We start from the raw sequence: 15643 nt of genomic DNA, 5'->3' as shown, positions 1-15643 counted from the left end.
CTTAGAGTTAGCAGTAGGTCACCTGTCTGGTTTGAAGGATGAATTTCACTGTATGTTAGCCAACATGAGGAAAACTCCTTTCATTTACATTTACTCTCCTGTTTTAAACCTTCTCAACTTTTTTTTTTTTTCCCTCTCTCACTTTCCTCGAATGTCTTGTGAACCAGATGTACAAAAACCAATTTGGTTCTGTGTCCTTTGTTAATTGGTATGTCATCTGGTCCTCCGAGACCTCTCTTCAGCGTGATCACTGTTTTATTGAAGTGGTCTGAGTGATGTGTTAAATGATGAAAGCAAGGACAGTGGCTTAGAAAAATGTCTCAAAAAAGGTGAAGAAGATGCTCAAAGAGCCACACAAGGTCACTGTCATTAAAGTAACACTGTATTGACATGGGGATTGGTAGTGGAAACACCCAGGCTCTTGTTGTTGGAACTGTTAAAAAAGGAAGTTAGCATTTGCTGTAGGATTTTAAAACCATCTCTGTTGAGTAGCGTGATACTCCAATCCCTACAACTTCGCGCCAGCACAGTTATAGCATGTAAATTTAAAAGAAATGGCGTGTGGGACCCAGTTAGCAGGGGCTCTTCTGACAACTGACAACACAAAATAGCAGCTAAGTAAATCTTCTCATTTTCTTTTAATATTTTTTCTGATCCTTTAAAATGTCGTGAATTTCTTTGCTGCAAAGCTGTGTGTAATGAGAAACTGAAATGTCTTTTTTGAAGGTTAAGAAAACTGCCCTAAAAAACTTGCTGGCAGAGTAGGAAGAGTGGTTAGATGTGGGTACCCCCTGTGTTTTGAGAGATGGTGAGCGTTCTTGTTCCTTCTGAAGTAAGAGGTGTGTGAGGGTGCTCATCTTCCCTTTGCCAAAAATAAACAATAAATTAAAAATAAATAAATTTAAAAAGCTAGCAGCGTTCCTTCTAGTATTATTGCTATTATTTCCCTTTTTTTGGAGTTTGCATTTCTTTCTTCAGGATTTTCTGAAGTGAATAAAATTTAATACAGTGTTTCATCACAGTCTGTGTGTCTTCGTGAGGTTTTCAGATGTTTTATTTAAGTGCTCTTGGGTTGACAAAGCAAGTTCAATTTAAACCAATGACATTGCTGTCACTACGGCTGAAGACTGTGTCAGCATTTTCATTTATAAAAGCTGTTTTTCAGGGCTTTATAACTCAGTCATAAAACACGCTGCAGGCTGACTGGGCTGAGTCGGAGTGCTGTGTGCGCTCTGTAACTGATTCAGTCTCCCTCCAAGAGCCGTGCCCTGCACAGGAGGACAAATTAAATTGCCTAATATTTCTTGTTACTCTCCAGTATGACTCTAATCCTACCTTCCTTGGCTGCAAAGTGAACTTGAAAGCATCCAAAATGGGATAAAAACCATCCTGTTGGGTTTTGATAGGCAGCATTCTTGTCCAGTGGTGCCTTCTTGCGGAGGTGTTTGAGGAGTAGGCGTGCCTTCAGCGGAGTCGCTTCTCCTGGGATGAGAGACTGCTGTAGGAAACAGGAAAGTGGGTGAGACAAGCTTTGGTGGGACCCTGTAGGGCTAGTGTGTTCTCAGGTCCCCCTGCTTCCACGAGGGCTTGCTTCTTGGCTTTCCCCTGGAATTTACCACCTCCGAGGTGCCTGCTGAGGAGCGCTGGTATGGGCTTGAGATGCTGCTGAGGACCAGAGTCACCTACGTACCATGAGGAGACGGTAGGTGAGGAGAAGGGAGTTGCGGGAAGGGAATGGAATAGAGTTGTGATCCGAGCTGTTCACTGAGGCCAAGTACAGGCTTGCAGAACTTTGCCAGAAGATCCAGGGCTCATTTTATCTACGGGTAGATTTGGTCTGATATTATATTGAAATGCGGGAAGTGAAAGTGATCCGCTTATGCCACAAACCGACTAAGTTTTGGGAATAGAATGCGAGCTCGTGGGCTTGGCTGATGATACCTTTTTGCACCTCCTTTTTTATCACATCCTAATCTCTACTTTCCTCTGCTGAGAAAAACAGCTACTTTCCTATGTTTCAGGCCTCCTTTTAAAATTAACTTTTATTGAAAAGATTATCAATGTTCACTCCTTCAGGGGAAAGCAGTTTGTCTGTTAGTTCTGATGTTAGAAAGAAGTTCCTAAAACTCCCAAAATGAGAATTTTAAGTCTTCAGTCTGGTACCAGAGTTCTCGGTGATCTGTATATTTGCAAGAGCTTTCAAGGGTTGCTAGTTGTTTGTGACATTTGTATTAAGAGTCTGGTTTATGTCATATGACGGATTTGCAGCGTTCCCACATCCAGGAACACCAGTATATATCCAACAGACATGCCTGCATGATGTAGTTCAGGCACGCAGATGTACCTTCTCAGCAGGGTTAACCCTGATTGCATGCAATGTCAATGTTGTGGAGTCTTAGACTCTTCAGCGTGCTTGGGCTGGGAGCAAGATGGAGATGTAAGAAGAGCTCATTCAGACCACGAAGGCAAAGAGGAGGAACATGTTTGAAGAGGGTGCTACAGGAGAAGCGGCTCTGCTTTAAGATGATTCTCTTAAAGCACTTCAGTCTTTCATATGTTTCTCTGCATAAAACTGATGTGAAGACTCAGTATATGTAATCTGGTCAAGGAGAGGAGGTTTCAGAAGAATTCTTTCAAGTCTAAAATATGTGATCAGCCACGTATCATCAGCTTTGAAGTGATAACAGTTCAAGATCAAGATTGTGAGCTGATCTATAGGAAGTTCTGCAGACCACAATTTCATCTTCTGCAGGATTTCACTTATGTGTGGACATAACGGTTGGTCTTTCATCAATTTTACACCCTTATCTAAACAATAGCAGGTAGACAGATGTGGAGGGGAAATCTAAGACACGAAGCTTGGTGGTATAGCATAGTTTCTGTAGTGGCACTGGAGACCGGGTGAAGGTTTGGTAGAAAAGGGGCAACTGTGAGTGTCTGCGTGACTGCTGGAAGCAGACACGGACCATGGACTGACCTACAGTGTTGAAAGCTGCACCGAGTAGAGGCAGGAGGAATATTATTTAAAGTATTAGAAGGTGGCGAGGGTCAAGCTTAAAAAGAAAACGAGAATTTGCATTTAATCTCCATGCACAGCAGCAGTCATGGAATTGTAACAAAATAGTTGGCTGAAGCGAGGTGTCTCTGACCAAGTGACAGTTCTTACTGGACGTGTCCTTGCTTTTTGTGTGCTTGGAATGAGCAGAATTTTATTTTTACTTGTTTAAACTGGAGAGAGTGGGAAAGGCCTTGCCATGGTGGTGCTGCCGGTGCTGGTAGAGCCACTGAGACTGGCTCGCGGCAGAAAGCATGAGGTCGTCATTAAGCGAACATGTGAAGAGCATGATTTCCCCGTTCCTACACTGACAATTCAAGAAGATCTTAAATTAATTGAATGCATTAGATGGATCTGGGCGTATTTCAGTAGACACAGTATGAAGTGTCTTAAATGATTCACGTTTTTTTTTTCTTACTGAATTCCAACCTTTTCTAAGCTGATAAAAACCCGACTCCTACTGCTGAGTCCAACCATCCAATAGCCAGCAGTGCTTGGATGAGGTGGGCGTTTACTTTGTCACTGCAATTCAATCTAAATAATATTAGCATTACAGTGTCGAGAGATTAGAGAAAACTTGAAGTGTTTCTGAAAACGCTGGATTACCATCTCTGTGGGCTGACATCCTCCCGCTGCCGATAGCAGGGCCTCAGGCAGCGCTGGTTCCTGTGGCCCCAGCCCTTGGCCAGACCCTTCCTGAAAAGAAACCGACTTTATGGAGAAAATGTTTCATTTCTGGCCTTTTTTTTTGGTTTCATGAAGTATGGCTGGGAGCAGACTTGTGCCTTGAGCCCTTGGGTCTCGCAGCTTGGACCACTGGTAGTTGCATAGGTGCGATTAATTAGTAACAGACACTTTTCATTTAGGATTAAGGAAAACAAGAAAGCAGAAAGTGCTTTTTTTGCAATGAGCCTCATCCTGTTACTCTGTAATTTTAGGGGCTATACGTAGTGCAAAGTTTGTGACTTACACGGACTAATCCTTGCAGGCTTTGCTTAGTCTTCGAGAGTGGCTGTTAACGCAGGCAGAATTTTGCTCGATAACTTGCTCTTATTGTAGCCTATTTGTGTAGTTTTAATCATTCTGTACAGAACGATGCATTTCAGAAACTTGTCCTTAGGAAAAAAGCTGGCCTAGATTTCTATTATTTTTTTCCCCTTGAGCTATTCCAAGCAATTTCTCCAAGCAGTGGCCGTTAGCTCAGTTTCCTCGTCCGCCATCTTCAGCAGCCACCAGGATGAAGACAGTGTCCAGCTCCATCGCGATCTTTGTGGTAGCAGCAGTAGAAGTAAAGGTACCAGTGCCTGAGGGTTGGGTCATGAATTAATAATTGCTGTGTGGTGGGGGAGACCCGTCAGAATAGCTGAAAACGGGGAAGTTGCCTCGCAGAGCGCTATCAATCACTCAGTGACCATAACTTCCAGTAATTAGTGTATTTTATGGGCCTTTGCTTCAGTGACTCGGAAGCACATATGCTCCACTCACAGCTAAACTTAGCCAGAGTAATATTCCAGGATGATTTATCCGCTTGCTGCACTGGGATGTAACCCTATATTAGGTGAAGATTGTGAACTAAGCTGCAATAAAGTGTAAGTTTAGGTACAGTTTGCGCGGGTTGAGACCTCAATGTATCATGTTTCTCAGCAATTGCTCTTAGGCCACTGCGGGCAGCCTGTGAGGCAGCAAAATAAATAATACAGTTCTCTACCTGAGTAGATAGATGAGTGGACAATTAAAGGGATAGCATCAGCCGTGGTGTATTTGTAATATATAGGGTTATGTATTCTAGGTAAATGTTCTCTATCCTTACACTGCGTAGTATGGCTGTTTCTACTTTCAAGAAGTCAAAACCACAGAAGTGTTTGTCAGTCGAGTCTGCTTTTCCCTGTTACTCAATTGGTTTGTAATGGCAGACGAACTCTCTCGTGCCAGTGGAGGTGGAGAACCGCTGAAGCTGAGCTGTGTTTCCACCAGCACAACCAAATTCAACTTTTTTTTTCTTTCCCTTCAGGTATTGAATCTAAATCCAGCAAACAAAACAAGCAGGAAGCCTCTCTTCTCAAACAAGTAGCCTGCATTAATCTTGGTGGACCATTTGTGTAAATTTTGCACCTGACAATTTCTGTAGATTGGCCCCGAAAGGGCCGCGTCCCACCTTTTTCCCTTTAGAAAAGGCGCCGCTATTCTGAGCAACACCTTTGAAGATGTCAGGGTAAAAGCCTGGTAATATAAGGGATTTGTGGCGAGGAAGAAATGTGCAATTTAATCATGATTGTCTGCAGTCTTTAGTTTGCAGTGCATTTACTATGGTTCATATTTAAAAGAAGTCAAAGTGAAACTAATTATCTTTAATTAAGGTGAATTAGGCTTTGATTTTTAATATATTTTATGTAGAGAGATCTCAGACTCATCTGCTCAAGCCAAGGAATGTCCCAAAGGTTATTAGGGCATATTTCTGTTGGGCCTGACGGTATTAGTAATAACCTTCTTCCTCATAGTCCGAGACATGAACAAATATGTCACTTCATCAGTCTCTGTTACCCGCGCTTATGCCCCTCCGCAGGGGTCGCAGATTCCACAAGTTATCAGCTAATGGCGTTATACATTAAAAATTGAAGCTTTCCTCACTCTGAGGCCTTTCAAGGCTTTGTTCTTAAGCCCCAGACACTTTGGAGTGCAGCTGCAAACTATAGGCAGAAGATTAAATTAATTTGTAACTCTTTTTTCGTCCTGCATTACTAAATCCTGCACATTTAATTGAAACCCTACTTCAAGATGCTTTGTGTTTCTGTTCTTCTTTGTTGTCAGTTTAACCTCAGAAGCACTTTAATGCTGGTAAATTGCTGTTATATCCTTTTGGATTTTTTTTTTCTAACTGTGCAATAGGAGGACAGTGAATTTGATATTAGAAGGAAAGAAAAATCTTAGAGTAGTTTTTGAGGTATTTAATATTTATTAAGGTCCCTACCCTGCAGAGTTTCAGGTGATTTTAAGCCATCTATCTAGGAATGTATAAATTGGTCTTGGAATGAAATTTCACCTAGGGAATTTTATGTTATCCAGTAGTTAAGTCTGATTTTTAAAGTTTCCTGTGTCTGAATGTTTCGAAGTGGCGGCTGCTTTTCCATAAAATGAGGGTTTAACTGCAGTGCACAATCTAAATGCAAAATCCTTAGATGGAAATTTAATTGTGTAAAATGTGCACAAGGTAATTAAGAACAAATTTTAGAACATTTCAGACAATAAAGTCCTCCTTCAGCTAGATCACTAGTGATATTGTAAGTGCTTATTTTCAATTTGCAGTTATGCTGAGAAACATGGAATGTGTCTAAATTAAGAATAAAAACATCCCAGGCTTTTCAGTATAACTGTAAATTAAAAAACAACTTGCACAAACATAGACAATAATCTAAGTGGGAGACTTTATTGCGTGAGTGTCCTAAAAATATGTTTTGAACTTCCTTCCCTCAGTCACTTTCTGAAGGGGGTACGGACCAAGTGGCTGTTGTAATTCCAATTAACAATATACAGGCAGAGCCACGTAGAGAAGGCGGTTTGTTAGTGAGGACGTCTGGATTTCCGTCTTCGGTTCCAAAATTGTTAATTACACTGTTGCAACAAGTCGTTTGAATTTTGTCTTCACTTCCCTGCACGTTAAATGTGTGTATTTGAGGACAGGTCAGAGCTGCTTTCCAGCCCTTCTGAGGGCTGCTCAGTGCAGAGGGTTTCGGCACCGAAACTGCCCGCCCTGTGTTCTTTCTGCTTTCCCTTACCTGGTTTTAGGTATAGTTTGATAAAAATCAGCATGCATGCACGCTGTACCTCTGCCTGTTATTTAATAACCTGTTTAAGAAAGTAATAGTTTTTTAGCAAACCGCACACGTCACCACCCCCCAAAAAAATACCCCTGCCCAGACACGTAGTTGCTCTAAAGTAAAATGGTGTAAGAAAGCGTTATTCTGACCTATTTCTTGCTGATATGGTCTGATCCTTATTTATATTTCCATACCAGGCTGGCACTGCACTTCACTGGGCCTTTTTCAAATGATGGCTTTTACAGTTCTTGTGGGGTGGGAAGGTATCCTCAGGGAAATGAGAACCAGCTCCTTGAACTTTAAGCATTCCCTTCTCCCCTCCTTAATATCCAGAGCTACAGAAAATACCGGTCAGTTCCCAAACCTAACTAGTGTGAGCGGAAACACGGTATTTTTGTTATAAAGCCTCAAAAACGAAATTGCAAGTTCCTGAGTTTCTTTGTGTAAATGCAGAGGAGATAAGTTTTTGATAGTGTGTTAGTTTGGTAGTTTACATTTTTTTCTACCCTGCGCTGGGCTTGTGCTGCATATGTTTGTCTGACTTCCTTGAGACAGATGACAGAGAGTATGAAAATCCCTTTAGTGAAGCTCTAATCTGTTTGTTTTGGGGTTGTTTTTTTTCTTTTACTTTAACTGTGACGCTATTTATAAATCTAAATCTACATACAGAGGTCATTGGTTGGCTGAACTTAAACCATTTTACTTAGTAAATTTAATTAAGAAAATACAGTGCAACTCATAAGCAAATGAGTTTTTCCTAGTTTTAAACCAAACCACCCTCTTGAGTGCTGATTGCCTTGCTCGACCCCTGGTGATATAGAAACAGGCAAAATTAAAAAGGACATTAAAGCTTCATTAAATCTGAAACACATTTAGTACAGTGACATATCTGCAGGCTATTTCAGGGAAGATTACATACTCTTTGGTAAGTTTCTTAATTTATAATACCTTGACAATCTTGCAGGGAGGAAACAACTCTAGATGAATCGAGTGATGGTTCAGGGGGATGCAGAACGGGCACGTGATCTGTCCGTGGCCGTATTGCTTTGCAGTTCTTAGTCAAGGAGCAGCTTCACTGAGAAACACGTTTCTGTTTTTAACAGCCCCCAAATAACTTGTTCTTGATGCATTTTGGATTCTTTGAAGCTCATTTGTGTGCCCCGTACTTCCATCTGGCAGAAAACTGCTCTTTCCCCGATTACTCCGCTGCCTTTGGAGCCCCTGCTGAGGTGTGTGGTGGTCAGGGAGAGGAATCATCAGTGAGAATGGAAATGCTTAGTTTGAAGTCATCATCGAGGCAGTGGTCATTTTTCTGCTTAAATAAAACCTGCAGAACGATGCCCTGTGCTTATAGCCATAATCATCATCTTGTTCTACAGTGGGGTAACTTTTACATTCCTACAAGTCTGTAGCTGTTATGGTGGCTATTCATAAATCAGTCATTGGAAAAATCAAGATTTCTTCTACTTCTGTTCGTGGAAAAGTGTTTGGCGTTTGTGGGTTTATTTCTAGGCATTTCTAGGCTATCACAGCCGCAGCGCTTCTTAGGATCTCGAGCACCTTCTTGGAAGCTAAGGATGGTCCTCCCAGAAGAAGAGACAATGAAAAAGGGTATGTTTTAGTAGCCCCCAGTCCTTAAGACTGAGCAGAACAGAAAATGTAGGGTCTTTGCTTATCTGTCCAGCAGTGTATTGCAAAGCCTGCCATCAGAGAGCAACGGGGGTGGCGCTTTGAGTTGGGAGAAGCTGTGCACCAGACACAAGTGGTAGAAGGGATGGAGATCGAGCCTGCTTAGCTCAGGTTGGGCTGTTACAAGGATGAATTTGCTGCGAAGAGCAGCACTGCAGCAGGAACAAAACTGAAAGGCAGAATTCACCCCAAAGAGCTGAGTCTGAAAGGGGAGCCTGGAGGGCAAAGCACAGAAGAAACCCAGAGGAGGAAGCTAGCTTGAACTGTTATCAGGTGGAGAACCTGAAAAGATCTTGCTTGTCTTGTCACCTTGCTCCAGTGCCTCCTGTAAGCCTGGTTTCTTCTACATTCTGAAGGTGTCGGTCTTACAAACGAAGCAAACGCAACGATCTCCAAATGGAAGTCTACAAGCAGATCACAACTTTCAAGGAGATGAGTGGCACAATAGAAATGGCTCAGAAATAACTGCACGTGGTGTTGCTGGTAGGGATCGTTGGTCAGCACCATACCGATAGAGCAGGCCATAGTGGCTCCTCCTCAGTCATTAGGCGAACTCCCTCTGATGAGGTATTCAGGAAAGCTTGGGGTGGGTTTTGAGTGGTGTGTGGACATTTAGATGTACAGTTCCTGTAACTCTGATGCGTCTGTGCAACCAGAAAGCGTTCAGAGGTACCGTACAAACCAAGTAGCCCTTTTAGAACACGCTTGATATGTCTGTAGGTGTTCAGAACAAATACTCTTCCCAATATTGCAAAAGCTTCTTTTAAGAGGAGTCACCAAAAAAAATGATTTCATCTCTTTGGGTTTCTCTTGCATGCCTCTCTTACAGAAATGCTTCCAGACCCACTCTGCTTTTGTAGTGTCTTTCTTCTGAGGCTCTGGCAGAAGTTAGCTGTATCTGCTAAGACTCGCAGCCGAATGACTAGTACGATGCTAGGTTTCGACAGCGGCTGGAATTGCAGAAAGGGCACCATCTCTGCTGTTTTCTGGTTGCTTCCACCCGTGCTGTCAGCAGCTTCTCACTGCCTTCTCTTGGATCTTTTTCCTGTGCTGGTGAGGCTCGAGTATGTCTTTGCCCCATCAGTTCCCCACCTTGCTAGAGCTCTGTCTATGCTTTGTTGTTCATCCTCAGGATAGTTTTGTGCTGCCAGCTGGGCTGGAATTTCACCGTAGGTTAGCACAGCTGCCTCAGCTGCAATCTGTCTGGGTCAACTCACAGGGCACTGAGGAGCTCAGATGTCAGTGGCAATACAGGTGCCGTGAAACAGCTTTCACTCAGCACTGATGTGTGGTTTAGCATGTGCAGTACCTACCACGATGGCTTAGACCTGCAGCATTGATGCTGTTGCTCAGTCTGATGTGACTATTCCTAGTTTATCGTGCAGATAAATCAACGGTAGTAGTGCAGCCGTAACCTTTTGGGTAGACCTCCTTCTGAAGGTTGCTAAGGAGAAGGATTCACGAAGGTTAACCGGAGTGTTGAGGAGCTCATCTGTCTGGCTCCTCTATAAGCCGTGGAGAGAGGTGGGCTTCTCCAGCGCGCGGGTCAGAACAGAGCTTCTCGTAGTGCCCTTTTGGAGGAGTCTGTGTCAACGCTGAAAACCTTGCCCTTCACTGAATAGTAAACACGTAACTTAAAACTAGTTGTATTTGGCTGAAACTGTTTCCAAGGTTCAGATACCAAATGGAAAAACCTGAAGTCTTGCACGAAGAATTTATCATAGAGTATTTATTAGCTATGGCATTACAGCGACAGTAGTAGTGTGGTTGGGTCTGACACTGATGCTAGGAATGCATCAGTTGACTGATCAAAACAGTGTGGGCAACAAATCCAGTTGATACCGTGTGCAATGGAAAGTAGATCTGAAGAAAAGACGAACTGTCTTTTTGCGGGTGCCGCGATCTCTCTCCAGATCCCGCTCGCCGGTTGCTAGCTGGGCTCCACACCGGTGAGGAAGCAAACCTCCGCTGCGTAACCCAGATTTTACCCTCAGCCAGTTAAGGAAGGACTTTGGGAGTTCAGTGCATGCTCTGCAATACCTGTTCGCTGCAGATAATTATCAGTAAAGGTCAGTGTCGTTGGCCTCGCTATTGAGGCTAAGCTGGTTTCATTTAGAGAGTCCTCGGGAACTTGGGCATCAAACAGCATTATGGAGTGGTACAGACAAAAGAGCTTGAGGAATACAGAAATACTCAGAAAGGCAGAACAAGGGGTAATTGGTATGAACGACTCCATTCTAAATACAGCTCTCTGTGTGTTTTCAGAATTACTTTTGCTGACATTTTCCAATTTATACAATAGTAAGAGTTGAGTACTTTTCTCTCTTTAAGAAAATGTGCCCTCCATGCAAATCTATATAACTAGACAAATATTATTTCCTTTCCCAGCTTGCTCTTGGGAGGTTTCCATATCCTCAGGTAAGATTGTTCATTACTGCTGTTTGCCACTGTGACATTCATTCCTATGTATGAAGGTGCAGAGAGCAATTGTGAACATTTGAGCCACATACAAATAAATCTGTCCTGTTAAATTGAAAAGTGGTATCTTGAAGGAGTCATTTAGAAGTCTCTATTGATTTTTTTTTTTTTTTTTTTTTCCCCTCTTCACCAAACTCTAGATTTTCTTTCCCTGGAGACAATGAAAATTATGACAATGTTAATGATTGTTTTGTTGTGAGATTAAAAAAATAACCCAGGATGTACAACAGTAGTTTTGAAGCAGGAAAGTGTAGCTACTCCTTTTTTATATTTTAATTTTCATTTCCAATTTTGAATAGTGCTACAATGGTCTAAAAATGTCTCAAATCAAAAATATGATGTAAGTGGAATACTTAAGGGAGCTCTGGATTCTCCCTTTTAATAGGACCTCATACTAGCATTTTATTTAGTGACTGGCATTGTCTAACTTCCCACTGACCTAACTCAGTTTCATTGAAATTGGTGGTAAAACTACCTCCATCCTCGGTGGCGATGGTTAGGCCAATGCTGAGCCCTGCATTACTAGGTAATATTTTACTTGGGGGGTGTGTGTGCTTGAAAAAACCTGAAGCTCTGAACAAAACACCCAGTCCAGAAATGGGTTTGTTGGTTACTTGAAATTCTTACTGCAAGATGGATGTTAGAATTCATAGTAACAAACTGTTCTGTAGTTCCTCAAATTATTCTTCCCTGGGAGAGGGGAAAGAGTGAAGTGTCCAGGGACTAAAATGAATTATTTGAATGTGGTTTTTATGTTTTCATATGTTTTATGAACGCTGTTTTCTGCATCTTGGTCTGTACAGATCAGAGTGCCTGGAGGCATGTCTGATTTAAAGGTGGTGTTGGTCTGTGCTCTTTAAGCATCTATTAACTTGCTATTATTATGCAAATAACTGTTGTAATACACATACTAATTTATGCATGGTTAGATTATGCAGATGCCTCACAAACATGGTTATTGAATAATAGGCTGGGACTCATTCTCTCTGCCATTTTTATCTGCTGTTTTAAGGAAATTCTCCTGGCACTTTTATGGACTTGCCAAGGGTTTGCATGTGTAGAAATACACTGATTTTTTCACTTTCTCATCTCCTCTGGAAAATGTTTAGTGAGCGAAAGAGCTGTGGCTGGTCAGCAGAACGTACTTTGCATATTTTATCCGTATTTTAAAATGTACCCTCTCCTTTGAAGAGAGGATTGAAAAAGCAGCTCTTGTGTTGAAGTGTCCTCCACACGTTGGCGTGCGCACTTGTGCTCGTGGAGTGTCTTGATGCTCATTGTGGATGGTGTGTTACAGCACTAAATCAAAGTGACGTGGGATGCAATTTAAGATAACCCTCTGTTCACCGAAGTGTTGGAGCTTGGGGAAAGAAGTTAGAGCGCATACATTATGTATGATCCTAGACAAAAATTTGTTTTCTGAATTGGGAGCAAAACATGATTGCTAGTTTAAGATCCTTTTTGCTATTCTAATTAAAAAACGGATCGGGTTTGCAAAAGAATATTTGGCAAGTCAGTAGTCCATGAAATTGTGTATATTTTTTAATGTAAAACATTTGAGGAGGTGAAACTTTAAAATGTAGCTATTAAGCTTTTCAAGCAACTGCTTTTCGTAAGGATTTTTATGTGAAGAATACGTATCTTAGACATGTACTTACGTAGCTGGTCACAAGAACCCTTAGAAACCCACTCTGATTAGGGGGATAATTAGTGGGATTTTTTTAATGTCTGGATATCTATTCATCTCCCTACGTAAGGGCCTGATTCTGCAGTTGCTCACCTGAGTAAACCCTCCTCACTTCAGCGGGCTTATTCAGATGAATGAAGCTAATCGTATGTGTGTTTGCAGAATTTGCCCCGAAATAGCTTGAAGTTGCTTCTCTCTGAAAATAGAAGGTATGGATGCATGTTTGAGAACACCTGAAATTCCCTGCAAATGGATGTTTGTCTCCAGCTGTAGCTGAAAAAAAAAATTTTCTTCTCCTTTTTCTCTCTTTTTAAGACACAGACAAATGGCGTGTGTAAATTCAGTTTAGATGACTAAGATTTATAGGGGGAGTCATTGCAGTGTGGAAATTCAGGACTCCTGCAATATGCCAGTAAGACTAAAGGGTGTTGTTGTTTTTTTTTTTCCCTTGGCCTTCAGTGGAATATTTTAATGATAAACTCGCCACTTCTCGTTTTCCACATCTTTTATAAGTATTTCTTTTGCTAACACTTACGCGGCACACTATCGTTATTTAATCTTATGCTCACAATAAAGTCATTTTGAAAGCACTTAAGCGTGCGACCAACTGCTCGTGCAAGTGAAGTTGCTTATGGGTGTGTTTAGAGTTACGGTGATTTTTTTTTTTTTGGCCTTGATGTGCTGACGTCATAGTGTGCGGCTGCCTGCCCACGGTAGCGATCTGAACAAGGAAATGAATAGTAAGGAGCAGAACAGACTTTTCCACTATAAAAACTTTGCCCAGGAAACTCTAACCCTTAAAATGTGGTAAAATTCTAAAACTGACCTGGGTTTCGTTGTTTTGTTGGTCGTTTTCCTGGTGTTTGCATAACTCTGTTAAAAGTAGGGGGAACGGTGCACGCGCTTACACACACACCCCCCTTTTTTGAATAAAGTTCTTTCCTACGTAAACACTTAAAAAAGAGAGGAAACCCCTTTCACCCAACCCAGCTGCTAGTCCAGAGTCCGCCCAACTTTTTAGGTATCAGAACATAAGGAAAATAAGTTTCAAATTTCTTTTAAAATTAATTTATTTCATTTTGATTTTACATGTCTGTGCAGAAAGAACTGTAAAAAAAAAAAAAATAAAAAAATTAAAAGAAAGACCCAAAAGGCCATGGCACCTCACGGTACATTTAATTAAATTTTAAGTTGGAACCCCAAAGCTGTGCAGTGCCTGAACAAACTGCGAGACGTACAGTTAATCGCGTAGATTCAAATTCAGTATATTGTGTAAAAACACGATGGGGGCAATGACTTGTTTAATGATAATGCAATTTAGGAGAAATGAAAAGAATTGCCCACTAAATATTCTCGGCTTGTAGTCAAACTTTATACAAAGCAGGATGTTAAAAGGACGCCGCATCCATTAGGGAAATATTCCAAAGAAATCGGCAGTACTCAGCTGCCGAGGGTTTAATCAGCTATAGGAGAGTGCGGGTCGCGACGACTGTATTTAAGATACTTTTGCATTTAGAGAAATGTTTTCCTTCCTTTGGCTACGATTCCAGGCCTCGCTTAATAAATTACATGAAAATGACCTGAAGTTTAAAAAAAAAAAATAATAAAAAATAAATCCTGGCCCCCATTCCACACCCACCCATCCCACTGCTCCCCCCCAAATCTGAGCAAATACTGCCCCTGGTATTGTAAAGCTTTGAATGTTTTCACACCCCATTAATTTATTACTTCTCTTTCCTCATCTTTAAATTTTTTTCCCTTTTTTTTTTTTTTTTCTTTTTTTTTTTTTTTTTTCGAAATTCAGACTCCCCGCTGCTACAGCGATTTTCATCTTGTTGTTAATTTTCCCTGCTCCATATGGAGCTCCAGACATTTCACCTGGAGGCTGTACTAGATTTTGCTGTAGCCATCGCACTTCCGGAGGCCAAAACTGTCATTTAAGGTTCCCGGTGCATCTGTCTCCGCCAGGCTCTTTCGCTGGCACCGGGAGAGTGTGAATAACAAATTGGATGCACCTGAGATTCGGATGATTAGTGTGTTTTGTGAAGCCGGGCGACTTGTAAGCAGATCGCTGGAGGGCTGGGGAGGGCTAAGCAGGTACCCGGGGTGCAGCGGTGCTCACACCTCGCGTTTGGGGGGGACGCGGGGAGAAGCGCGAGCATCCCGGCAGCCTGGACGCGGAGAGGAAGAAATATTTCATCCCGCCTTGTCATTGATTAGAAAAGAGCCTTTAATTTCATTTCACCCCATGTTGTGATTAATTTGCATTCTTTGTCAGAAGTTAATGGAGTTTTTTATGGTTCACTCTGAAATCCTTGAAGACATCAGAGTTGATCTGATGTTTATACAACCGCCAGCGGAATTTTTTCATTTGATTGATGGAGAGCTTGATGTTATTCCAAACGGCTTTTTAAGCTGTTTTTAAGAATTATTTGAATGAAATGCAAGCAAGATATTGTTATAACGAGCAAGATTATCTGTTAAAAATCTGTTTCAAATAAAGAACATGATAAGTAGAAAAAAAAGATCAAAAAGACAGGAGAAATGATGAATACAGAAGACGATATTTGTTAAAACAGATAATCCAAGGATTCAAATAAGTTATTTCAAAATGTAGTGAAAGTAAGAGAGACTGTAATTTAAGGGTCTGTTTTAATATAAAGACTTTATTTTTGGAGCACGATAAATAATGGGAATGAATTAGGAAGGAATTTAGTTATAGTTAGATTTCCCCCTTCATTTTTTTGCTCTCCCAGCTTTTTCACCTTCGTTTTACCAGCAGCGTGAGCACGGAGCGCTGGTGTCTCTAACTCAGAGAGACAAGGCTGTCAGGCCTGTTAGTTCAACAAAATGATGACATATCCCTCGTCTCAAGGAAGAGGCATCCTTAAATCCCATTGCAAAGAAAGCATAAGTGGA

The 15643-nt window shown here is 41.6% G+C and overlaps 1 protein-coding gene across 1 annotated transcript in view; it reads left to right on the top strand.

Moving 5' to 3' along the window:
* Positions 1 to 15643, top strand: part of MAP2K5 (mitogen-activated protein kinase kinase 5) — a 136802-nt gene that overhangs the window by 74059 nt on the left and 47100 nt on the right. Inside the window, exon 17 of the mRNA XM_086471513.1 lies at positions 10948 to 10977. Within this exon, the coding sequence (XP_086327639.1) occupies positions 10948 to 10977 (30 nt within the window). The remainder of the gene's footprint in view (positions 1 to 10947; positions 10978 to 15643) is intronic.

This window comes from Leptosomus discolor, chromosome 11 (assembly GCF_034619465.1).
Source record: "Leptosomus discolor isolate bLepDis1 chromosome 11, bLepDis1.hap2, whole genome shotgun sequence".
Lineage (NCBI taxonomy): Eukaryota > Metazoa > Chordata > Aves > Leptosomiformes > Leptosomidae > Leptosomus > Leptosomus discolor.
Note: the sequence above shows the minus strand (reverse complement) of the source record. Positions and strands in the feature narration are given on the sequence as shown.